Source organism: Papilio machaon, chromosome 6 (genome assembly GCF_912999745.1).
Source record: "Papilio machaon chromosome 6, ilPapMach1.1, whole genome shotgun sequence".
NCBI classification, from domain to species: Eukaryota; Metazoa; Arthropoda; class Insecta; order Lepidoptera; family Papilionidae; genus Papilio; species Papilio machaon.
In genome coordinates this window covers 3034165-3059963 of record NC_059991.1, presented here as the reverse complement: position 1 = coordinate 3059963, position 25799 = coordinate 3034165, and the positions used below count along the sequence as shown (strand labels likewise).

Below are 25799 nucleotides of genomic sequence, written 5' to 3'. Positions count from 1 at the left end.
TAAGTATACTGTGAAACGATAATCGGATTGGGACCTAGTAAAATTTCACTACAACCTAGCTTAAACAAAGGTTATTGTAACATGGGTTTTGTACATAAAACTGTAGTACCTAAATATTTATTAAATATTTACCCCCATCGCAGGAATGGCGACTATATGAATACATGACATTCATTGCGATAAGTATAAAATGAAAATGTCTATTAAAATATCGCCTACTATACGATCTTATTGTCTACCTCTAAATATACGTAAAAAAAATAATCGATGGATAAATTCTGGAGGAGTGCAGCAACAAACACAGTGATACAATTTTTTTATAAGTATAGACATATTGTGACCCATGTTACAAAAAAATTTACATCTTTTAAGACCCCAAAAGAGATGGAACTTTTCGTGGCATCGGTTGATTTCTAAATAACTAGCTCTGTATTGCCGGCAGCGACCGGGTATTGGAGCTTGCCGTGTGCCGGGCGCCGCGAATACCTCAGTATTGATCTCGTCAGTAGGTGCGCTCATCTGCACCCGCGATATTCACCTTAGCAAATATCACCTCGCGTTTTCTTACCTACCGACGCTATCGCTTCTGTTATGTGATTTGATTTATATATATGGCAGGCAGATGGGAAATTAAATTCAGCTAGTCGTACAAAAACGTATATAAAAGAATACTTTGAACTTAAATAGCACTTATTATGACATTATATTAACTTGCCAGATTCTCTATCGATCAATGTTGTTATTCCTTTGTTGATCTTGTTTTTTTGTGTCAATAAACTTTGGTTTAGTATGTTGATGTCTGTCTACGAAAATATAAATCTACTTAGTTAACGTTAATATTACTAATTATTATACTTATTTCTGTACATATTTGTATCAATTGAAAGAAACAACACGATATTTCTCTTTCTTCTTCTTCTCTAGAATAGAATTATAACGATGATAAAATATAAATAGACACGAATAAAGTAAACACTATTGTCGTTATAAAAAAGAACATGTTTTCGTAATAAAAGACATCATGTTAGGTTTAGTTCTCATAACTATATTTAGAAATGACAAATATGTCCGGGTCGCGAAGTTCATAACTCTATGTCGTGTCGGTCACCGCTGTTGACCTCTTTATTTCTATTATTTTTTTTAAAAAGGTTACTAAGTTTCAGAAATGTTTATTGCTTGCTGCAGTATTCCTGTCATCTGTGTCACTCTTGAAATACTGTTGTATTTTTTTTTGTTTTTTCAAGTGTAACCGTATGCCATAGACAGGGAGATAAAAAAGAGTTAAGTCATGTGAATTCAGTTTCATTTGTGACTTCGTTGCGATGTCAAAATAACCTTGACTTTATGAGACACGTAATTGCCAACTAGCCAGTCGCCTTATAGCCAACAATCAGATGGGCCGACATTAGCTACATTGGATAATGCTGTTTTTGTCTCTCGCTACCGTAAATAAATGTAGCAAATAAACGAGATTCTCGTCTTCATTTATGCATAGAATGTTAAGGAAAATATAGTAAAGTCTTCTTACGTATTAACACTATGTTAAGGTGTTGATTTCTACATCAAGATTACTGTTAAGCAAGATGACAGAGTTTTTTTTATTTTTTTTTATAAGGAAAGATGTTCAGTTTTGTTATATAAAAACTCTGAACTTGATACAAAATAACAATTGTTTCTTCTTTTCAGTTCACATGAAATAATATTGCTCCAAAATATTTCCCCTAGTTTCAATATAACATTGTTTACAGGTACAAGGTGGAGGTGGCAGGCAAGAGTCTGCCAGTCCTCACCACGTTGGACAAGGGACGGTACGGAGTGATCATCTTTGAATCTCTTAATAAATACGCGAACATGGACAAATGGAATCGGGAACTTCTGGACAAGTACTGCCGGGAGTATGCCGTCGGCGTCGTCGGGTTTGCGACGCCAGGGGAGGAGACCCTAGTTGGAGCTCAGCTGAAGGGTTTCCCACTCTTCATGCACACCAATCTAAGACTTAAGGTAACATTATGGGATGAAAACTGATTTTAGCATTTTACGAAATTTGATTTTTTTAAAAACATTATTTGGTAAACTGCGGTAACTCGATCCTATGAATTCAAAACGATATATACTACAAATACCTTTTGTTACATAGTCTTTAAAAACGCTTACTTTAATAGTAATTAAATCAATTTTTAGACTTGAACATCCTCAGAATTAAAGAAAATGGTCAGTATCTCCATGTGAGAGATAAGGAATCCAGGAATACTTGTCTAAAATGCCCGTTAGGAGCAATTTGTTCAGTTCATCAGGCCACATTTTATCTCAAATAGGACGCAACCCTCAACCCCGCGTCACCAGTGTTGCGACTGTCTCGAGCGGGGGAGACGGCGTGGGGTGCACTGCCTGGCGACCACTGGACAGTCTTCCGCGCCAACAGCACCACGTACGAGCCCGTTGCTTGGGCAGTGCGACAGAACGAATACGGCTCCAGCGGTGAGTACACCTTGCATTGTTAATTTTCAACCATAGTGCTATTACTAGTTTAACGATTCAAAGTATTTGCATCTCCTATAATGCTAATAATATATGAGGTTCTCAGATTTACTACATCTAGGTGTAGGCTATTGCATCATAATCTAAATACTAAAGCCCCCAAAACCGTTTAATGTTGTTATAAATATCGTATAGCAACGGTTCATATTAACAGCATTGTAGTTCATACGACAAGTAATAGTTAAGTGAATATCTCAAGTGATTATGTGCAGAAGTGGTACTTAAGTTGCATCTCGTGTCTGCTTATGCGCTAATTAACATCTTCCAATAAGGCCATTACTGCGTTAATGTGTTTCCGCAAGAGCAGCGTAACGCTTCGCAGCCAACTTCGAGGCATATAACGACATATGCATTAATATATTGTATGTTAAGTGAAATATGATGTGAACATTGAATGTATTTACATCACAGTGGAATTTTGAATATTTGTGACAATCAACTTCGTATCATCATCATCTTCAGTTATGTCAAAATTGGTATGAGTTTTTTGGCGTAATTTACGTCTGATAACGCTGTACAAATTTTATCAATGACGATACGATGGCGATTGTCACAAAATAGTCGTGCTCACTGATATATTTGTGTTCGTATAGTAGCATCAATCATAGAGTGTCGAGTCTGATAAAATTAGTGGATTTACCCATTATGGATTCATTATAAATGGACAGTTTTTCCCAAGATTTGAAAACAATAGTTTTATTCGGTATTTGTGTTTTGTAAGTTTTATTACAAAAATAATATTTAATTTTATTACAATAATAATGTGTGGTGTTTTTTGATCCAAATAAGCATAGCTATTATCATTATGAGTGTATTGCGTGCGAGAAAGTTTTTATTCTTTTAAATTTGCCGTTATGCAATGCTATGGTTCGATATAAAAGATCAACAACAAGCGAGACCCAAAACTTTTCGTATCAATAGCCCCTATTTTACGAAGAAATGCTGAGAAGGATGAATATTTCTTTTGGGTTATTTCTTTTTACTTTACAACTAGATATTAAAACTCTGTATTGAGTGTAAAATAGAACATCTGTAATAGCTATAAATTTTAAAGAAATAATAAGTTAGTTCTATGCTTATATTATACAAATATTTAACTAATGTCCAATTAAATTGAATAAGTTTTAGGAGATTTAACACGCCTTTAGTTTATTGGTCCAAAATTTTATTCGAAATCCAAAGCAAAACGATTAGACCCTTCGTACACGAGACAACGTAATTCGAAACCCAATAATTTTAGTCGTTAAGTGACTTACGAAATACAATAGACGTTCGTACACAGCGCGCGTCGCCGACATTTCACTGTCATCGCCAAAGCAAGTCGCTCGCAACTGTCAAGATTGGCAAAGCAAATCTATACAGTTGACACATAGTCGTTATACCTATATTAATCTAATAGACAACTGGTGTCGACGATTCAATGTTGTGTGTACGGAGCGCACGCAACGCGATACTCGCGACTCAACCATACAATAATAGTTTCGATGATTTCCGTTGCATTGTGTACGAAGATGAAAGGTCTGAGTCGTTTGGCGCTTGTTTTACAACTTAAAAAAAGTACTATCCTATCTTCATATCAGACTCTTAATTACATACGACTAGCTGTCGCCCGCGACTCCGTCCGTGCAGATTTGAAAAAAAAAAACATGATTAGTTGCCTATGTGTTCTTCCAGGCTAAGTTCTATATCCATGCCAAATTTCATCTGTTGAGGCGTTCTGGAGATACCCTCAAACAAACATCCATCTATCCATCTAAACATTCGCATTTATAATATTATTAAGATGGAGTTCTTCAATCATCAATAAGCTCGCTTATACATATTTGAACAATTGTTCTCTTTGTGTAAAAAGCATATGTTTTTTTTATTCGTTCGTTGTTTCGACGTTATTCCCCGAAGTCGAAAAGTCTGTAAAACTAGCTCCGTCCGTAGTCAGTAACATTCGAGCCGGAAGTTTTTTCCGCCTTCGTTTTTCAAACAACGTATAGGTGTAAAATATTCCGTACGCCAGAGATTTGCTCTCCGGGCGAAATCGTAACTTTTCCTTTGATGATTCCTCTATTTTTGTTTACCTTTAAATACAAATGTGACTTGTTTGTGTTTGTTATTAATGTGTAAAATATGAATAGTGCCGAAAAAGAAAACTGATGGCTTTAACATTAAAGTTCTGATTATCATAGGGAATATTTAACTGGTGTGCATTGTTTTGTACAAGCTTGAAGTTGCCAACATAGTAACTTCTTTACGAATGTGTGGTAAGGCATACCCTTGGAATGAACCCATGGACTAGCACCTACCCACGGAAATTAATTATGTATGTTATAAGGTGTTGTTTGTGACAGAAGAGCGCGTTCCTCTGGCGACGGTGATACAAGACCACGGGCGCGTGGACGGAGTGCAGCGCGTACTGTTCGGCGCCGGTCTGCAGTTCTGGTTGCACCGACTGCTTCTTCTTGACGCACTCAGCTATCTCAGCCATGGACAGCTGAGTCTAAGTCTCGATAGATGGATACTTGTTGATATTGATGATATATTCGTTGGAGAGCGAGGTGAGTACTTTTGGTGCGTTATATCTGTAGTCTTATGACTTTGTCGCTGGTTCATTTTATATTCTATTTAGATTACATCATCGTTTGTGAAATAAAAAAAAACGTGTATTATTTAATTTAATATATATAAGTAAAGCTGAGTTAAAATAATAACAATAAAGTCGTCGATAAATTCAAGTTATTATTTAAGCTTCATAAGATTTAAGATCGGAGCTCGACAGTTGAGCTCCTCCCTGTTTCAACTTTGCTGTTAAGTCTCGATGCTCATTATTTATGCGAACTTGTTAAGTCAGGTTTAAAAACTCTGATTTCACTTAACTCCTATTACCAAGCCGAAGAGAAATTGACGTTTCACTTTAAGAAATTAAACTTGCATTTATACTTTGTATATCTTTTAAATACAGTCAAAATCTGTTATAACGACATCGAAGGGACTACTCATATTGAGTCGTAAAAACCGATAGTTGTAACAACCGGTGACAGGCATTAATAGGAAAGATATGTATATAACATTCAGCCAGGACCTTTGATTTTGGTCAATTTAACCGGTATGTTGTTCTAAACGATGTCGCCATAAACGGTTTTGACTGTAATTATGTTCAATTTAATGAAAAAAATTAAGCAATTTGTGTTTTTTACGACTGTGGGTCTCCACAAAATACAAACAATTGTTATCCCTCTTACTCATTATTAAAAAAAAACAAAGATAACAATATTTTATATATTTCTTTATGCAATTGTTTTGGCAGTCTAATTTCACGGCAAGGTAAATGTGAACCGCTTAGCTTCACTATCTTGATAAGCAATACAAAGTGAGTAATTTTTCTCTCATGTCCATGAATACTATGCAAGAATCTGTCTCATTTTACTTCCTTAGTACGTCGAGACTCAAAGAAATACCAGGCGACTATTTTCCTTTTTGGCCCACGAATTCCAGAATGAAAACGAAGCAAAAGATTCAATGCCTTAATATTGCTGATATGAACATGTGACATCTTTTTAAGAGCTTTTAAATTAAAAATGAAATAAAATGTTTATTAATAAAATCCATTTAGCCTCGTAACGCCCACTGCTGGGCATAGGCCTCCTCCAAAGATCGCCACAATGATCGGTCCTGTGCAACCCGCATCCAGGATACTCCCGCAACCTTGACTACTTAATACTTAATAAAATAAAAATATTTGTTAAGTAGGGGACTGTTATTTGTTACCTCTACAGATGACCCTGTGATAACCTCGCTTGAATGACCTTCTTATCAAGTTTACCAGGGTTTTTACCCGACGGACTCAAGAAGGAAATGTTTTCATGCGTATAGATATTTATATATGCGGGTTTGTACTGACCTCATACAACCTAAACGGCTGAATCAATTTGAACAAATTGTGTAGATGTCATACAATTAGTTTGTTTCCTCTGAGCGTCAGCGCTTTATAATTTTTAAATTCAGTCAGGATTTTATTTGTATCCACAATTTTTAAATACCTACTTTTGTATGTAGGTACTCGACTCCACGAAGAAGACGTGTCAGCGCTCCTAGCATCGCAAGCTGCGTTACAAAGGCTTGTAGCTGGCTTTAGATTCAACCTGGGCTTCAGTGCCAAGTACTACCACCACGGTACACCACTGGAGAATCGAGGAGATGATGCTTTACTTCGAAATCGAGAACATTTCACATGGTAAGTATACATTTAAAATAAATGGATCATTTGTTATCGTCAGCTCATATTTTATTTAGCAGACGAGGGCCTCGGAGTGTACACAAGTTAGGATGACTAGGTCATAGTCAATTATGCTAACCGGTGGGTTGATAGACTTCACACTTTTGAATTTCTCCGATATAAGTTATTTTAGCATAATTTATTTATTTAAACATTTAAATCTAAACTTATTAATCTTACTAATATTATAAATGCGAATGTTTGGATGGATGGATAGATGTTTGTTTGAAGGTATCTCCATAACGGCTCAACAGATCTTAATGAAATTAGGCACAGAAGCCTAAGATGTTTTAAAGTCTCTTATAAGTCATTGACAGAAGTAGACCATAATCTGGAAGAACACATATTCTACTAAATAAGTATTTTTTTAATTCCGTGCGGCCGGTGTCGCGGGCGACAGCTAGTATTCCATATATCTAAACTAGCATCACATATTAAAAAGACCAAGTTCCCGCTAACCTCCACAACTTTATCTATTAATACTATCCTATTAACTGCCACTATCATAAACACGCTATTGCGTCATTAATCATGCCGGCTTTATGAGTTCAATACAGACGTGACGTCATGATAATAATAGTGAACCAGTCTCAAACAAATACAATTTTTTCTATACATATCATTTGATGACATGAGTTAGTTTTATATTTATAAATTGTAACTGTAATCAAACAAGGTTATCGGTTAATGAAAGAGGCACACAGAAGACACACAAGCAGTTTCCCATTTCGTCTGATTAGTGTGGTGTTGGAGGCCTATTTTAGTTATCTTTCCCTTCCCACCCTTTTCGAATAAGGAATAGATGGGAAGGGATAGTGGATTTGACGGAGGAAGGGGAAATATTCACTTTCTTAGCGTCTTCTCTTACGTCGATTAGAAAAAGGCAACACATCGACAATTGCGGATATCCATGCGCAGCGGTCGCTTCGCTATTTAAGCGAAATCAAGCGGCCACTTGCTCCTTTGTCACCTTATGAAATAAAAGAGGCGATGCTATCGCGGTTAGTTTAGTCAGAAAATATGTAAAACCAACTTTGACATAAAGGAAAAAATATGACCTGTCAGCTGCAGCTGTGCTGTAGCACGAAATGGACCTTTTGACACTTTTTTGACATTGACAACAGGGCGCCAGTGAGCTGTCGTAATTGAGTTTTACTTAAGCCACCGTGTTAGATACTCTTCTCGGTTTTTATATGATAATCATCGATCTCTTGTAAATCGTAAGGAAAATTCCCAGGCGATATTTCTACTACAATGACATAATACATGTTGTTGTCTACATTTTTAAATAGAATGTAAGCTATGGCAATCTGTATGTCGCCAGTGGAACCTTTGTATGCTACTTTTAACATAAACATAGTAGTGTCTATATTATCAATGTTAGCAACAGTTTCAATGCTTCAATATGTCCATGTCTATCGTTGTATTAAGTCACGAGCGTCGGTAATGTCTCGCCTGCGCACACATGAAATGTTCATCCAAAAGTAAACTCTAAGCAGTAAGCAATAAAGCACAATTTTTGATGATGTGATGCTTTCTGTACCTATATTTCCGTCCATTCTGAATAACGTGTGTTAATCCTTGCATAATACAAAGTATTCTTTTATATCGTTATAATGATGCGAGTATATCCTACATACATTAAAACGTATACAAACTTACGTATCTACATTTTAGGTATATTTAAATGTTACATTTTCAATCCAATATTACAAAAAGAGTCTAATCACCACAAAAAATGTGACTTATCGTAGGCGTATTTAACCGTGTATTTCACCGAGTACACTGCGAAGCGCTAGTATGCACCTAACCTTACCCTTCCTAAGTATCCATTTTGTTTCAGGTTTTGTCACATGTGGAACCATCAACAGCCGCATTTGTACAACAACGTATCTCAGTTAGAAGCCGAGATGATGTTGAACAAACAATTTGCTCTAGAGCACGGTATCCCCACCAACTCGTGCTACTCTGTGTCACCGCACCACTCTGGCGTGTATCCCGTGCACGAACCTCTGTACGAAGCCTGGCGTAAAGTCTGGGACGTCCAGGTCACCAGTACTGAAGAGTACCCACATTTGAGACCTGCCAGGTAAAGTAGTACCTAAGAATTGATAAATAAATTACAAAGTACTTATACAGGAAGATTTGGTAATACGTACTTAAGGATACATAAGGGTATGAACGTACACTATAACCAAATTGTCGTCCAAATAATCCATCACCGGCGGTCAAAGGGTTAAAATACGTGTTTAACTAAGAAGTCTAGTTGTATTTTTTGAAGTAAAACAGTAATTTTAATTTCTTTATTTGATTTGATGTTCTACTATTTGCTTTGTGAAGACAAAATTAAGAGAAAGCAAGAGAGATATTATACCATTAACTGAAACCGAATTGGACTTTACTAATCAATTTTCACACATTCAAATTTCATTTTATATCATGCACTTTTAATCTCTAGTCATTGTTTTTATCAAAAAAAAAAATTACATACAATATCTACCTTCCTCTAAATGTATAGATAATGCATTATATTTAAATCAATCATATCGTAACGATTGAATAATGATAATAAATTAGCATCCATAGAATCAATGAGTACAAGAAACCATTAAGGAAGTTATAGTCCCGCTAAAACAGTTGAAACCGGAAGTAAGATGGCGATCGCTTCCACAAACTGACATAAAAAGTGGCCGTAAAACTGAACAGCGACAATACGCGGATAAGACCTAAGCCTGCCTCTTGAATAAAGTAAAATTAAAGATTTGTTTTTTAATTAAATTTTTGCTCAGTTTCTTTTTAAAATAAAACGACAAATATCGTAAGAAAAATAAGTAACAAAAATATCAATATTTTATGCAACGTATTTGTTTTTTATATCTTATTTTTATATTTCTGTCTTTGAATCGATGATCAAAGTATTAAAATGGTGCTTATATTATTTTAGTTCGATTAATAAAAAAATATTAATCTATGTTTTATTAAATTGGAAAATACATGTCTGTATCGTTAAAATTACATTATTCTATGATCTAAAGATCATAGAATAATGTTTTAATTGCATAAATGCCTTTTATTTATTCAAATCATGGCGTATTAACAAAAGGGGCGTTCAAACGACACGTGGCCCTGTTACTTTGTATTTAGATTTACGATTGCAATAAAATGAGAAATAAACCTATGTGATATAAATTATGACAATGAAATAATACGTATTTCCTTCTCCAAATATAAAAACGAATTCCCGAAAATTATTCCAGAATTTTTATAAATAAATTTCCTTTTGCCTTTTTCTTGTTTCTTTTGTAAAAGAAATACACGAGTATGTATTTCACTTATTTACAAATTAAAGAAATTAACACAGTTTTCTTTTATAATTAATATCATTGTAAAACATCAGTTGTCATTTATTTTGGATAACCTGAAAAAAAAAAAACATTAATAACACTAAAGTAAATTTTTGTACGACTTAGGAACTGATCGTTTGGTTTCTGAGACCAAAATTCTTTAAAAACATTGTTATCTCTGTTCTCTCAAAGGTAATGAGTTAACGATATGTTTTATACATGGAAGTAGGGCTCAGAAGCAAACAAGAAACAAATACGTAAAGTACAGCTATTTATGATAATTCTCATCTACTAATTGAATGAATTGAAACTCACTTCAGCTCTACAATTTGCCAGTTAAATTCTTGAGAAAGTATTTTAAACCAACCCAAACATCATTTTATTATTTATTTTATTTTATACTTCATTAAATATTTGGAGGTTTTTATTCTGTTTTTTATTAATTTTAATAAATCGTATTAAATTTATCAAATGTTATTAATTATAGTAATTATTTCTAGAATAGTTGAATGTAGTATTCTTAATTAAAGATAACAATTTCTTAGTTAATAATAACATTATTAACTAAGGCAATTTTTATTATATATCACGATATATTGACCTGATTGGAATAAAAAAATATTAAATTGTTTGTTCCACAATCATCTAATTAGGTATAGTACCACACAGTGTGTTTAATAACTTTTCGTATTCCTTTATTTATTAGTAATTTTATCAGTGCCGTGACCCGCTCTGACATGAACTTATGTCTCTGATAATTTATTCCATTGAAGTGATTACAAATTGTGATAGTTTCCTAAGAATTTTATTAAAACAAACTTGTGATTAAGTTAATAGGTCGCCCGTTTGGAAAGATAAATATGCAATAGAATGTATTTATTTTAACTAAATGGTTCAAATAATTTTATATTATTGTTATGTAAATACCACATATTGTTTTAATTTATTTATCGAATATAACTGCATTTGAAATCGTGAATTCTTTCATTAAAAATATTATATTTGTTTGTTACATTTAAACCGTACTGAAAATAACTTTTAAGCATGTGCATGGGATTTAATCAAACTAGTATTTATTTGAAGAAATAACTGACACACGGAACTTCGTTATGTTCCCTTATCGTAAGTTTCTGAGACCAAAACTTCCATTTAAAACATATTATTATCTCTGTTTTGTCAAAAATAATGACAGGAATGACTGTATTATTTATACAGAGATTTAGATCTCAGAAATCCACGGTTAGTATAGATTTAACCCTTCGATTGCAGCAGTAATATTGTTGTACAGATTACGTCGCGGCTTCCGTCACCGCGGCGTGATGGTGTTGCCGCGGCAGACTTGCGGCCTGTTCACACACACGCTGCTGCTGGAGCGGTACCCCGGCGGCAGAGAGCGCCTCGACCGCTCCATACAAGGCGGGGAACTATTCCAGACAGTCATCAACAACCCTGTAAGTTATATTAACTACCATAAAGTGGTACCGTTTTAACAGTGGTAGATACCAGCAACAATAATATTTGTTTTCACACAACACTCAGAAGACAGACGTCAAGTGGAAGCAATACCGGGTTTTGTCTGATAAATGTGCGTTTCGGAGACCTAATTTTTTTTTTCTCTTCTTACCCTTTTACTGTAAGAAAAGTATGGGAAAGGGGACGTTGATTTGACGGAGTAAATATTGTCTTTCGGTGCGTCCACTCTTTCGTCCATTAAAGGTAAGGAACGCATCTGGAATTACTGTCACTTCGCTTTTTCATCGTGTTCAGATGGCCGCTTGCTTGGTTGACATACTATGAAAAAAGAACTCGGAATATTTTTTTTAATAAGTTTTTTTTTTACAAAACATAAAACGCCTTAAACTTCAAATCCCGTACTTACCATTGCTATAAGTTGTAATCTTAGAGATTAATTTATCTCAGTCAGATCATATGCATTAGTGAAAAACAGCTTTTATCATTTTAGGTCGGAAAAACGTTATAATAACAACACTTTACGAGAGAATCCTTCCACGGTATTCGCTAATGGATGGCGTTCGAATGACTGCACGTCGTACTTTGACATTTTTACAGAAAAGGGGGCATCATTCGTCGCGTACAAAAACGGATTTATGTTGCTACAGGACAACATTAGTTTGATTTGGGTTCGTCCAGAATCAATATATCATGTTGACACGGATATGGACGGACTAATGTATCACAGCCAATGGTGGCAAAAAAAAACATTTCAGAAGCGAGCTACTGATTGCAAAATAACAATAATGTAAACATTTATCTTAAATAGAAAAGCAAACGTATAGTAAAACTTCAAGAAAATATTTTTAGTCACCATGATAACAAGACCCTACCTATTGTCTTTTTATAAACCAAGTTGTAACTTTCATTTCAAAACATATAAATATGAAAACGGATTTCATGTGGGTTACTGAGACCAAAATCTCTGTATGAAACATATCGTCATCCCTGTCATTATCTATGACAAAACAGAGATAAAAATATATTTTAAATGTAGATTTTGTTTTGTAGAAACCCGCGTTAAATCGGTTTTATAAATGTCATTTAGTTATTGAATATGGAAAAAGGTTCCTTCAGTTCAATTCCGTCATGTAGTTTATTACATATTAGGAAAAACTTGTTGATGCAAATTAACTATGCAATATGCGAATCTCTTCGTTATTATCATTCGTTGAATATAAATTTCTAGTTCGCTTCAATTTTAATTAATCCGGGTTACCAAATTTAATTAAAGCCATAGAACCGCTTGACACTGAATCGAATATCGGAATTACGAACTAAAAGCTGGATAGAATTTTCTAAAGTCGGATGCATATTTGTCGACGTTAAATATTGTTATAATCTGATATTTGGAAATCATCAACTAGTTGCCAATTATTAAATAAATTTGTTTTAACTTGTTTTGAATTAATTCATAATAATTTAAAAAAAACACATGAGGTACAATACAATTTTGGTTATAGCATAATCTTTCAATATTGTAGAAACGAGTGTTTAGATGGATGGATAGATGTTTGTTATAAGGTATGTTAAGCGGCTGCATGAATCTCGATGAAGTTTCGTATAGAACAAAGTCTGGAAGATTACATAGGCTACTAATTAAGTTTTTTTTAAATTCCGCGCAGACAGAGTTGCGGGTGACAGCTAGCGATTTTATATATATTGAAATCTATAATAATTCTCCTCTGTTAATACGTAATGACCTAAAAATTATCTAACAAATTCAACGTTAAAAAGGGTCCATAAACCTGTTGCTTGAGGAAACGTATAAAAAATTGTGCGTCGATCCAAATCGGTCCGTTTAGAAACACAAGCTTCAATACCCTTTGGCCGGGCTTTCGAATTTGCTCGATTGCGTTCATAACAAAAATATATAGATAAGCTTTACTGCTATTTCGATATATAAAGTAATCCAGCCAATATTTGAGCAAATGAATTTGATTTTTCTTGTATTATTTTTGTATAAGCTTTGTTTCAACAAACGATTCGTAGTGCTAAGTGTCTTCTCAGACATTTTTATTATTCTCAACATTATGAGTAGTGGTCTGTCTAGACTTTTCCATGAAACAGTATCGTAGTAAATTTTTACGGCGTACATTCCGTGGAATTAAGTTTCCTTTCAGTTCAAGACATCTTTGCTGTGCTCTGACTAGTTTTTAATTACAACTCTTATGCTCGCTTTTAAAATATTTTACTGACTATTTCTGGCAAACGAGCAAACGGTCACCTGAATTCGCCGAAATAGCGAATCGACCGTTGCCCATGGACATCTGCAAATGCAAATGCGTTGCCTACCTTTAATCAACGGAGAAGGGGACGCACTGAAAGAGGACATTTCCCCTTCCTATGCGTCCCCTCTTCCTAAAAATCCACTTCCCCTTCTCATCCTTTCCTAATAAGAAAATATTGTGAAGGGGAAGAGGACTAAAAATAGGCATCCGGCACCACACTCATCAGACGAAACGTGGAATTGCTTTCACTTCACGCCTGTCTTCTGTGTGGTTGTGGTTTTTCACCGGGCGAACCGGCCAATTCGTGCAACTGATGTTGTTGTTGCTGGCGTCTACCACTTTTAAAACACATAGATTACAATTTATTGACAACTAGTTGTTAGATTTTAACCACTATAACCTGACATACTCTATGTTGTCATAGATCAACATCTTCATGACGCATATGTCAAACTACGGAAACGATCGACTTGCGCTATACACTTTTGAGTCCGTGGTGAAGTTCCTGCGCTGCTGGACCAACGTACGCCTCGCCTCTGCGCCGCCGCTCGCTCTTGCGCACAAGTACTTCCAGCTGCGACCCGATGAACTGAACCCGCTCTGGGGGGTGAGTACTTCTCTCACTACATATCACCATATATACCAAAATTCTAGAATCATCTACAACTCAATATATCACCATTTTTACATTAATTCCGGGTCATTTTTATCACAATCTCATTATATCAACATGTGTTTCTCACTCTCGACATTCTGTCATTTACAAATTAAATGATTGAATACGGCAACGTCTTTTTATATGTACTGATGGTCCATGATAATATACGAGGTTCGCTGTCACATTTTTATTAAAATATTTTTCTAGAAATGAACAAGCTGATGCTCTAATTATTTACAAAAAAAAATATAATTCCATTTCATTTATATCATGATACTATAGAAAATTATTACAAAAACTATATTATAATTAAATGTAAGAGAGTTTATTAAATACATAATATTTACTCAAATAAACCGGCACGACGCGACGGCCGCCCTTGATTCAATTTGCGGATGGATTCGCAAAACGAGATACGCCAATATGTACTTTGCTAAATGACTCTGTGACATCTTCACGCCCTCAGTTTTATACATTATTGATTTGTTTTTATTTCTAGTCGATGTATGTAAATGAAAAACCAGAATATTTTCAATGTTCTTATATTTCTCGCGGATTCGATTTTGACATAAACAACATTCAGAACAAATGAATAACTGCGTGTTTCGTGTTTTTTTTTTTCAAATTTGTTCTATTAAGGTCTAAAAAGAAGGGTTAAAGTTTGTATGGTGAAATGCGCTTTGCAGAAGAAATAATTACTTGCTTCGGGGTTTATACAAATATGTTCTGTAAAGGTGTAAAAAATTGGATAAAAATTTTATTTTTTACTTCTTAAACTCTATGCAGGCGAAGTTAAGGGAAACAGTGTTTTAAAGCTATATTTTTTTCAATGTTTTTTATCATAATGCAAAGAAATTTAATAGCACTACGTGATACACCATTGGTAGCGCTTTTGTATGAATAAAAAGTATTTCAACCAACTGTCTAACGACAATTCCAAATTTAAAAACTACCGTGATTGGAAAATTTCTCACAAAGTTCTTGGAAATTAATTTCCATTAACTATTTCCAACTAGGCACAAAAGTTGTGAGATGCTTAACGCCAATGATCGAATGGTGAATTCCCACAGCGCTTTGTGAGACTTAATTCTACCAATAGTTGAAGAAGTTCGACAGAAGTAACACGGTTCGACATTGATACTAACTTTTTAATTCTTTCATAACTTTGAAATCTATTGTTAACGATCTCAAAATTTTTACAAAATAGAAAACACAAGGCAAACTAATAATTTCAGAAATCCCTACATTATCGTCAACACCAAGGCTAAACTAAACTATACTATTCTGAACTATTTTTTACAGTCGATCTAGCTATATTTTTTAATATTATCGCCAATATATGCGACTAAAAAGTCTTAAGATTCTCGACTATACTTATCTTTACAAAATAGGTTATATAAAAGCCGAGAGTGAAATGCTTAAAATGCTAAGATTTGCGTCATAAAAAATGCCCTGTAACATTTTTGAATGAGCCCCTCTCCGTAACAAAATACACAAACCAAGGCAAAACAAGCCAAAACTTTGGTCGGCATAATGACTACGCAATATTTGACTTTCAAAATAAAAGAAGTTATTATAAAGTTTATTTAACTTTGTTTGGCACTAATAATACTTACAATTATTTTTTTAGATTATTATGGACATTATTGAACATAATTATCAAGGTTGTTTTGTTGACGCTACTTATTTCAGAAATAAGTATTTGTAATAAATGTCTAGACCTAGAATTGTCCAGGTTAGTTCTAGAAGTGTTAGGGACATAAAATAATTTCGTTTAAGGAAGTTGTAACCAATAAATTTTATTGTTTCTAGTTTTGCTTACAGTTTGTGATAACCACATTCGGAACACCTGTGACAAACGATTGTTGTGCAAGTCCCGGCTAACGTTTGATCGATTAACTGTTGAGGGCGCGTGCATTTGAACCTTCGACCATTCTATTGATTAACTGTTTCGATAAACGCACCAGAATATTAATGAATAGTATTGTCCATGTTCACAACTTATATGATTTTAAATACCTCTTACTGTCATACTTGGACTGTATTTCGATGAGTCCTATGTATAAGGGCCAAAGTAATAAACTGGGGATTTTTACTTTTCTATTTTAAAAGCTACCTCGTAGTTTAATTAACAACATGCATTAAACAAATTTCACATTTTCTGGTGTAAATGTTATTTTCTATTGATGTAAAAGGGCTTTTGTGACCTATTTTCCTATATGGTTGAAACTTTGAGAGCCTTTGAAAAGTTGTTAATTCGTACATTGGCCCTTATTCGTAGGAGCCATCGATTTTTTGGTCTTACGATCGTATGCAACATGTTTATTAATGTAGTTTTGTATGTTGTACACAAAACATCAATTACCAAGACATACTTAAGAGACACTAAGGCCGACCTTGTCTAGATTTATATTTTAGTAAATTGACTTTACTATAGTTTTAGAGATAGTCAATTGACTTTACTTAATTTAATGTGAGCAATAAAATAAATTATTTAACTGTGAATTACCACAGTCGAAACCTGCAATAAGGAATATGGTAATCGTATGTCCAGAATCCATGCGATGATATCCGTCACCGTCGTATCTGGTCGAAGAGCAAGTGGTGCGGCAGCCTGCCTCGTGTGCTGGTCATCGGGCCGCAGAAGACCGGCAGCACAGCACTGTACAGCTTCCTCGCCATGCACCCCGCGCTCGTCCCCAACCTGCCTAGTCCCACCACCTATGAAGAGCTGCAATTCTTCAACAATAATAACTACCTTAAAGGATTGGATTGGTATGTGAAGCTTGTTACTATGACTAGTAGCTAATACCAGATGGATGACAATTTAATTTGGAACAAGAGTTTCCGCAATAGAAATCCGCAGTATGAAGTGCTAAAAGATTACCTTTATTATCTACTTCCCAATTAAAGTTAAAACTGTAACATAAGTTAGGTTCAAAATATGTTTTATGTAGTCCAAGCTTGTTAGGTTTTCCACGATTATTTTGGCCTTACATCCAAAACTTGACATGTGTTGCCTGTATTAGGTTTTCTATCCGTTGTGCAGGTATTTGAACTTCTTCCCGGCAAATCTGAGCAACTCGAGCCAGATGGCGTTCGAGAAGTCTGCGACGTACTTTGACGCGGAACTAGCGCCGCGACGTGCGCACGCGCTGCTGCCTACCGCCAAGATAATAGCTATATTGATATCGCCTTCCAAGAGGTACGGACTCTTTGTTGTATTTGAATAATACATATTTTTAACATTTTACACACATTTTTAATCAAAATTGTCATGAATTTATTATTTGTAATATGTTGTTTAGGGCGTACTCGTGGTACCAACACATCAGATCGCATGGCGACCCCGTGGCCAGGAACTATAGCTTCCACACTATCATTACAGCTAACGATTCCGCGCCCAAGCCGCTTAAGGACTTAAGGTGAGTTCCTAACAAGACAGGAATATAAAACGCGTACGCCGGTTACTTGACTACATATTCAAAACTCTCTTCTATTGAAAACGTTGTGAATTGAAGCTGTATTCATATGCGGGGATTTCTGCACAACTACTTTCTCTTCACTTTTTAGATACTCCGAAGGCGCAGATTGCGCTCGATCCGCGAGCTTTTGTCCCGAACGAATAGACATTCGTTCTTATAGTTCTACCTTTACATTTTCACTCTATTGTTCTTGCCATTTTCAATTTTATATTACCCTACATGCAATGGGTATGTCAACATGAATGTGAAGGCTAGCTTGAATAAAATACGAGTTAAAACAATGCAACTACTACTTAGGTGGATTCAAAAAAAAGATTAAGTCTAAAAATAGCAGTAATATCAAATAGTTTTTGCGATGATATTCATTTGATTTTTTTTCGACATACGGTGAATTAACTATTTAAATTAAAGCAAGTCGAATAGTACCCATTTATTAAACTGTGCCAAAATACATTTGACAAATCTCTAGCATTCATCTAAGAAAAGGTTTAATTTATTAACAGTGATAATTTTATGATTGGCAATAAAATAAATTGAAGATGTTAAACTAATACACTTAAGTTATAAGCTATAATAAAAGTTAGGCGCCATACTAATAACTCTACTGTGCTATTCCAATCAGCTCAACTTAAACGCTTAAGCATTGCCTCAGGAACTTTATCCCACGACATCAAACTTAGCGCATACCGCACCAACTAAACATTCAAGTTATAAATTATTCGGATACAGTATACATATTTTAGTATGACGGTGATCTTTCTTGAAATATTTTTTTATTACCCACCCCTACCCTAAGTCACGGGTGACAAGTCCATTGTCAAGCACGCAGGCCCAGTGCGGATTGGTTGACTTCAAACATATCTGTGAATTTCATCTCTGATTGAGCAGCTTGCATCACGACGTTTTCCATCACCGTAAAAACGTCGGACAATGTAATTTATATATATAAAAGAAAGTCGTGTTAGTTACACTATTTATAACTCAAGAACGGCTGAATCGATTTGACTGAAAATTGGTGGGCAGGTAGCTTAGAACCAGGAAACGGACATAGGATAATTTTTACCCCGTTTTCTATTTATTTTTTATTCCGTGCGGACGCAGTCGCATGTAAAAGCTAGTATTAATATAATTTTATTAAGCTTTTATAAGGGATACAATGTATTACGAGCATAATGTTATATTACTAAACCTATTCGACAAATACCTTAGCATAAAAATATCTAATATGCTTGTTGTGTCAGGAACCGTTGCCTAAACCCAGGTAAGTACAGCCACCACTTGGAGCGCTGGGTGTCAGAGTTCGGCGCGCACCAGCTGCACGTGGTGGACGGCGCGGCGTTGCGCGCTCAGCCCGCCGCAGCTCTGCACGCGCTGCAGAAGTTCCTCAAACTCAGTCCGCACATCGACTACAACAACCTGCTCAAGTGAGTCGTACCACACTACCATCTAATGAAAAGAGTTACATGTCTTATGAGATATCTTAAACGATGTGATGACAGTTGTATCGTTTAATGTCATCTGACGTGTAACTCTTTCCGACCCACGATTATTACTCATAACCATCATTCCTAGTCGTATAATATGTCTAACGATAATCGGGTTATGACAAATTTCTATTTTCTTTTAAACGTCAACAACAAAAGTCACGTCCGTAACCCAGAGGGGTAGGCAGGGACTACGGACTCCATTTGGCGCGGTCCAGGCACCTCTAGAAGCCTGGCCTGGAGATTTTGGCCACACGATACTCCGCAATCCACTTGTTGCCCTTCCAGGAGACGAAAAGTGGCGAGTGGCGAACCGCGTTGCCGCCTTTTTCCCCAGAAATCTAACTTAAACTCTAATAAATCATACTAATCTTATAAATGAGAATGTTTAGATGTATGGATGGATGTTTGTTTGAAGATATCTCCTAACTAACTCTAACTAACGCTATCTCAACAGATCTTGATGAAATTTGGCATAGATGTAGATCGTAATCCGGAAGAACATAGGCTACTAATTAAGTTTTTTTTTTATTTCGGAGTCGTTGGCTACAGGTAATTAATCAAAACAACTGAAATATAAATAATTCGTTATCCATATCAGACTATTTTTGACTCTTTTTTTAGAGGTTGCTATTGAGCATTATCTGGAACAAAATTAAACAGTAATTGTGTAACCCTCAGTAGAGTATTGATATGAAATTCATCGTGTAATTGCCTCGCTCGTATTAAACTTTTATTATGTTCGCTTATTTATTATCTAGTAAATTATATAAAACATCACGGGAAAATTGTTCATAAGAATTTTTCCTATTTTACTTCAACTACTACAAGAATTTCTTTAGTAATCCAAATTCCAAGTTTATTCATTCTTTTTTTATTAAGAGTGATAAATAGATTACTAATTAAGGCACTAGTTAGGATGGTAATTGTCACATGTGTATGTTTAAATAAAGACGTATGTTAAAAATGTAATTTTTGTTAATTTTTTCTTTAGTATTTGACTGTAAAAAATGTGTACAAAAGGTGTACACACCTTTGATTTACAAGTGTCTAGTGATATCGTATATTGTTGAGCCGATTTCAATTTGCAATTGTCGCGTTTCGAATGCACAACAAACAGGCCGAGGCTTAGGAAATAAAACAATAAAAACCGCCATCGTCAATCGGGGAACGTTTGCTCTAGGTATGCGGTTTGACAACCGTATTCGGCTCCGAAAACATTTTGTTTGGCCACTAATAGACATTCTTTTTTTTTCGTTTTTATTTCATTATTTTCTTTTCAAAAATTTCAATCATGTAAAGTAGTATAGTAAATAAAGACTTTTATAACATAATGAACAGCCGACGACGAAATTAGGTCGAAAACTAGTCATAGCAACTTATATGCTGAAAATTTAGTATACTTTATTCGATTATAGGTGGAAAGTGAATTTAATTCTTTGACTGTACATATAGTTGCTAAGTAAATAAACAAAACATAACAGTCTCTTTATCTTACTCTTACTAACATTATAAATGCGAATGTTTGGATAGATGGTTGGATGTTTGTTAGAAGGTATCTCCAGGACGGATCAACGGATGTCGATGAAGAACACATAAGATATTAATTAAGTTTTTTTTTTTAATTGCGGGCGACAGGTAGTGTTTCTATAATTCAACAATAGCAACGAAGTGTCTTACATAGATGATGTAATTTCCAGATACGACGCAAAGAAAGGTTTCTTCTGCCAAGTGACGAGCGGCGAGAAGACGAAGTGCCTCGGCAAGTCGAAAGGGCGCATCTATCCGCCCATGGAGGAGCGCTCCGCCAAGTTCCTCAAGCGGTACTACACGCCGCACAACGCCGCGCTCTCCAAACTGCTGGTGCGTCTGGGCCGGCCCGTGCCCGTCTGGCTCAAGGACGAACTCTCCAATGGATAGCAGGCGCTGCCTCCGCTCAAACTCACGAACAGGCTCATCAAAGTTTGTCTCGTGGCGGTGTGAACAAGAGCGCAACATGTTTCTGCGAATGTTGTGAGTCAACAATGATTATTTGTTTCTGTTTTACTCTCCACCTGATATGTAACTACCTCGATTGAATCAATATCAGATTTAAATGTGAACGCGTGAATAGTGACTGTCAAACTCTGTGGTGCAATATGTTTCTGCGAGTGTTTTGACGATCAATTCTATTGTCGAATATGTTATTATAATGTCGTAAATGTTTTAAATTTACAATGAACTTAATTCGTGTTGCGATTTTAAAAAGATTTAAAACCGGCAGTGTTTTTGTCTGCTTTTTTATTGCATATTTGTGCGACTGGTCTTTATTGTATAGCTTTACTCGTTTTTTTTTTAATAGTCCAATTTTTTTTTAAACTTATTAATTAGATTTAAGGTAACATTTGTCCCGTAAAGTCGTCGTTTTGTTTAGTTTATAAAAAAACGCGAGAGACTGCTAAAGTGGGTTCCCACGGCCGAAGGATACATACAAAATCATATTGTAAACAATTTTTTTTTTTTTTTTAAGAAATGAAGTAGTGGAAATCCACGATAATATTCGTTAGATGTTTTTTTTACATAAAGTATTTCTTGCTTATGAACTATTAATGTAGCTTTTTTTAATATTGACCTGGAATTGAGCGATAATTCTTTACGAGTTATTTTACTTGCCCATATTTACTTAGCCATTTGGTATAGGCAGGTAACGCACGAACAATGCTGCATGAGTACTAGATTTATTTTAGTAAATTATTGTTTATTTTTTTAATAGTTTTCTTAACAAGCAAATAATCGAGCTTTGATTGTTCATATAGTCAATGTAAGATTTATAAAATAGTTAATATGGAATTTATTTCTTATTCGCCATTCGTTGTTTGAAGCCATTTCATGAAGTATGTTTAAATTACTTTCAACAACAATATGTTGTAATTGAAAATATAAAAGATTGGCGTAATTTTGTCTAAAAATTGACGTCAAGTGATTTTACAGAACAAAATTATTTAACGCGAAGAAACTAACGAAGTTTTGTCTATTTGTAATATAATTGAAGTTATTAAGCACTTGTACAATTTCATTAAAATGTAAAAAAAATAATGGAATTGTTTAAAAAATATCTAAGTTGTTTAATATAAAGATGTTGATATGTTTTTGTCTGACGCATCTTTTTCTGTTGTTGTTCAAAGTAAACTTAAGTTTTTATTGCCACAAAGCTCGTACAATATGTTCATACTCTCACATACTCAGAAATACTGAGATATATGTATTTATATGAATGTTTTGGCAGTGTAAATATATCTTAACGACATTCGGTACCTGACATATTGTACATTAGTTACCGTGGGTTTTTGAGACCATAATCTCCTTTTAAAACGTATTATTATCTCTGTTTTGTCAAAGATAATGACTGCGATGACGATATGTTTCATACAGAGACTTTAGTCTCGGAAACCAACGATTAGTACCGTGCTCGGCCGTGTCTATAATTCTAACATTTGTTCATCTGGTGCCATATTGTCACTAAACGGCACTAACATGTTTCACACGAGGACAGAACAGACAGAGCAGTGGACATTCCAGTACTACTATATAGAACAGTACTATATTGTCAGTTAGTGTGGGTTCTAACAATTGTAGTACTGCAGTGTCCACTGCTCTGTATCATTGTTCCGTCGTCGTGTGAAACTATCACTATAACATTGTCTTTTGTGTACAACACGCTAGTCCTTATTGTAAGCCTATATGTATTTAAACTCTGAAGTATCGTGAAGTACAGAATGTCAGGATTTATGTTTTTTTAGGAAATTTTCTTGCTTAAGTTATCAAATTGCGCAGCTATTCGTAAAAGGGATTAATTTAGGAGGCAAATGTCCAATTAAACAATTATTTTATTGTGACCTGTTCATTTTATTATTATACATATTGTATCAAAGTTGCTTGTATAAATAAATATAACCCGAAAAAAATTGGGATTATGTAATTTTCTAATGCATTTTTATTAGTAAGTTATGATCCGAGTTAATTCGAATTTTATCTATTTGAAACAAGTTTCTTTGTATTTTATATAATACTGAAATGTACAGTATTATATAATGATAGAAAAAAAAAATCGCCTCTAAAACAAAAAAGATCCCATCTTTAAACGCAGCTTTTTTTACATTTTATATTTAATGTATTATTTTTTATTTCACAATGTGTCACTATCAAAAAAGTTGTATGTGTTAGTACTTAAAAGATAAATGTAACAAAAGATAAAATTGAAAAACTTATACCAACAAGTTAATGTCATAGTATAGTACATTTTAAATAAGAATGTGGCAATAACTCGATCTGTCTTCGCTTTAAAAAAAAAGTACAAATCGAAAAAAAAAATTGTGTAATTTTTTTACATCTGTTTTTTTTAAATACCTGATTTTTTTTTATTTGAAAGCTATGATTTCATGATGTACGCATTCTTATTTAAAATGTATTGATTATACATATATTTTGTCATTTTATGTTTGTAAAAATGTTGTATTTAATTTTTAAGACTTATTAGATAATATGATAAAAGAACAAAATGTGAATATATAGTGAATCTTTATATGAATATATGTATGGCCTTTCTTTATTACAGTGTTGCAATCATTTGAATATATTTAGTATTGCCATCGTATTATATTGTAAAATATAAAATGAATTTTTATTTAATATAACAAACATCACAGTCAAAGGGAAAATAAAATATTTTATATCTCAAAAGATATAAATTTCGTCCGATTTAAAAAAATATATAACAATACTAATAAAATAATAAAAAATTTAATGAAAAATTTTATTTAGGTTTTTTTTTTAATATGTCTATGGCAACATTACTGTGAAATTCTACCATAGATCAGTTGTATTGAAACATATTGTCACTGTTTTTTTTATAGATAGGTTGACTGTGTTTTTATACAACTGTTTATACAATGGAAACTTATCTTTATATGCAGCACAAAATCCATGTCTGTTGTATATTTACTGATTAACTTTTATTTGAATGACTGTTTCTTACATTTGTTGATTTTAAATTCATCAATTCGGATTTTTGTATCAAGAAATGAATTTCCAGTCGCTTAAACCACTGAAATAATGTTTCAAAACCTATCAATATTTAATTTACATAAAAAACTGCAAGAGATTTTTAGAATATGTTTAAATTTTTATATAACTGTGGCGATTTCTATTACAAATAGTAAATCTATGAACTTTGGAATCTAATAAAGTTTTATGTAGACGAAAGAAAATACTATTTGAAACAAGTATTTTTTCTGAAATTTTTTGGTTCTATGTCATTTAGTAAACGTCTCACAATCATTTGGCTTAAAGATATTGTTTATATAATTAAATATATAATGTTTATATGTTAAACGGAGTATTAATTAAAAAATGTTCTTAAGATGTGTCCTTCATGAAACTAATACAACTTTATTTTATTAAAATGATTTAAAACAACTGTCTCTTATTTATAATAACCTACCTTATTGTGGTAAATACTAAATAAGCTGATCACTAGTGGTAGACTGTGAATTACTAAGACCACACAGAAGACACTCGTCATTTTCACAGTGGTAGACGCCAGCAACAACAACATTAGTTGCACGAATGGATCGGCTCGCCCGCTCTAATACCACGACCACACAGAAGACAGGCGTCAAGTGGAAGTAATTCCGAGTACAGTCTGATGAGTGTGGTGCCGGAGGCCTAATTTTAGTCCTCTTTCCATTCCCACTCTTTTCTTATAAGGAAAGGATGGGAAGGTCCACCCACCTCGGATTTGATGGAGGATGAGACTCATTGGAAGGGAAAATATTCTCTTTTTGTGCGTTTCTTCCTTCGTCGATTGAAGGTAGGCAACGCATCCGTAATTGCGAATGTCTATGGGCATCGGTCACTTCGCTATTTCGGCGAATCAATTTGCCGCTTGGTTGTTTATCGCCTTATAATATAAAAAAACTACAAAACCATCTTGTGTTAAGTGATAATTAATATGAGATCTTTTCAGTACTTGCAATTGGCATCTTAATTCAAGCCATAACTGAATCGTTTGAAATTCTCAAAATTTACACTCGACACAGAGTGGATTTGAAAACTTTAAAACTCATCCGCCGCGTCACTATTAACAAGAAATAAATCGACTGAAATTGAATTTTCATGAATTTGAATTTTAACAGTCAATTTTCCATTCAGTTTGCGATCTCTGTATTTATTTCGAGAGACTTTTTATAAAAATCTATCAACTTTACTTCTGATATATCGATGTAAATTATTCTAGTACTTT

General features: G+C 34.2%; 1 protein-coding gene across 2 annotated transcripts in view; it reads left to right on the top strand.

Moving 5' to 3' along the window:
- Positions 1 to 22377, top strand: part of LOC106716531 (bifunctional heparan sulfate N-deacetylase/N-sulfotransferase) — a 44911-nt gene extending 22534 nt beyond the window's left edge. The window contains exons 4-15 of one of the 2 annotated variants that reach the window (XM_045678488.1): positions 1749 to 2001; positions 2316 to 2478; positions 4884 to 5087; positions 6586 to 6763; positions 8649 to 8894; positions 11438 to 11600; positions 14317 to 14499; positions 17105 to 17325; positions 17600 to 17755; positions 17859 to 17975; positions 19277 to 19459; positions 21220 to 22377. In XM_045678488.1, the coding sequence (XP_045534444.1) occupies positions 1749 to 2001; positions 2316 to 2478; positions 4884 to 5087; positions 6586 to 6763; positions 8649 to 8894; positions 11438 to 11600; positions 14317 to 14499; positions 17105 to 17325; positions 17600 to 17755; positions 17859 to 17975; positions 19277 to 19459; positions 21220 to 21439 (2287 nt within the window). In that variant the 3' untranslated portion in view covers positions 21440 to 22377. Of the gene's footprint in view, positions 1 to 1748; positions 2002 to 2315; positions 2479 to 4880; positions 5088 to 6585; positions 6764 to 8648; positions 8895 to 11437; positions 11601 to 14316; positions 14500 to 17104; positions 17326 to 17599; positions 17756 to 17858; positions 17976 to 19276; positions 19460 to 21219 lie in introns of both variants that reach the window. The other variant, XM_045678487.1, reaches the window with a different exon arrangement.
- The last annotated feature ends 3422 nt before the right edge of the window (positions 22378 to 25799 follow it).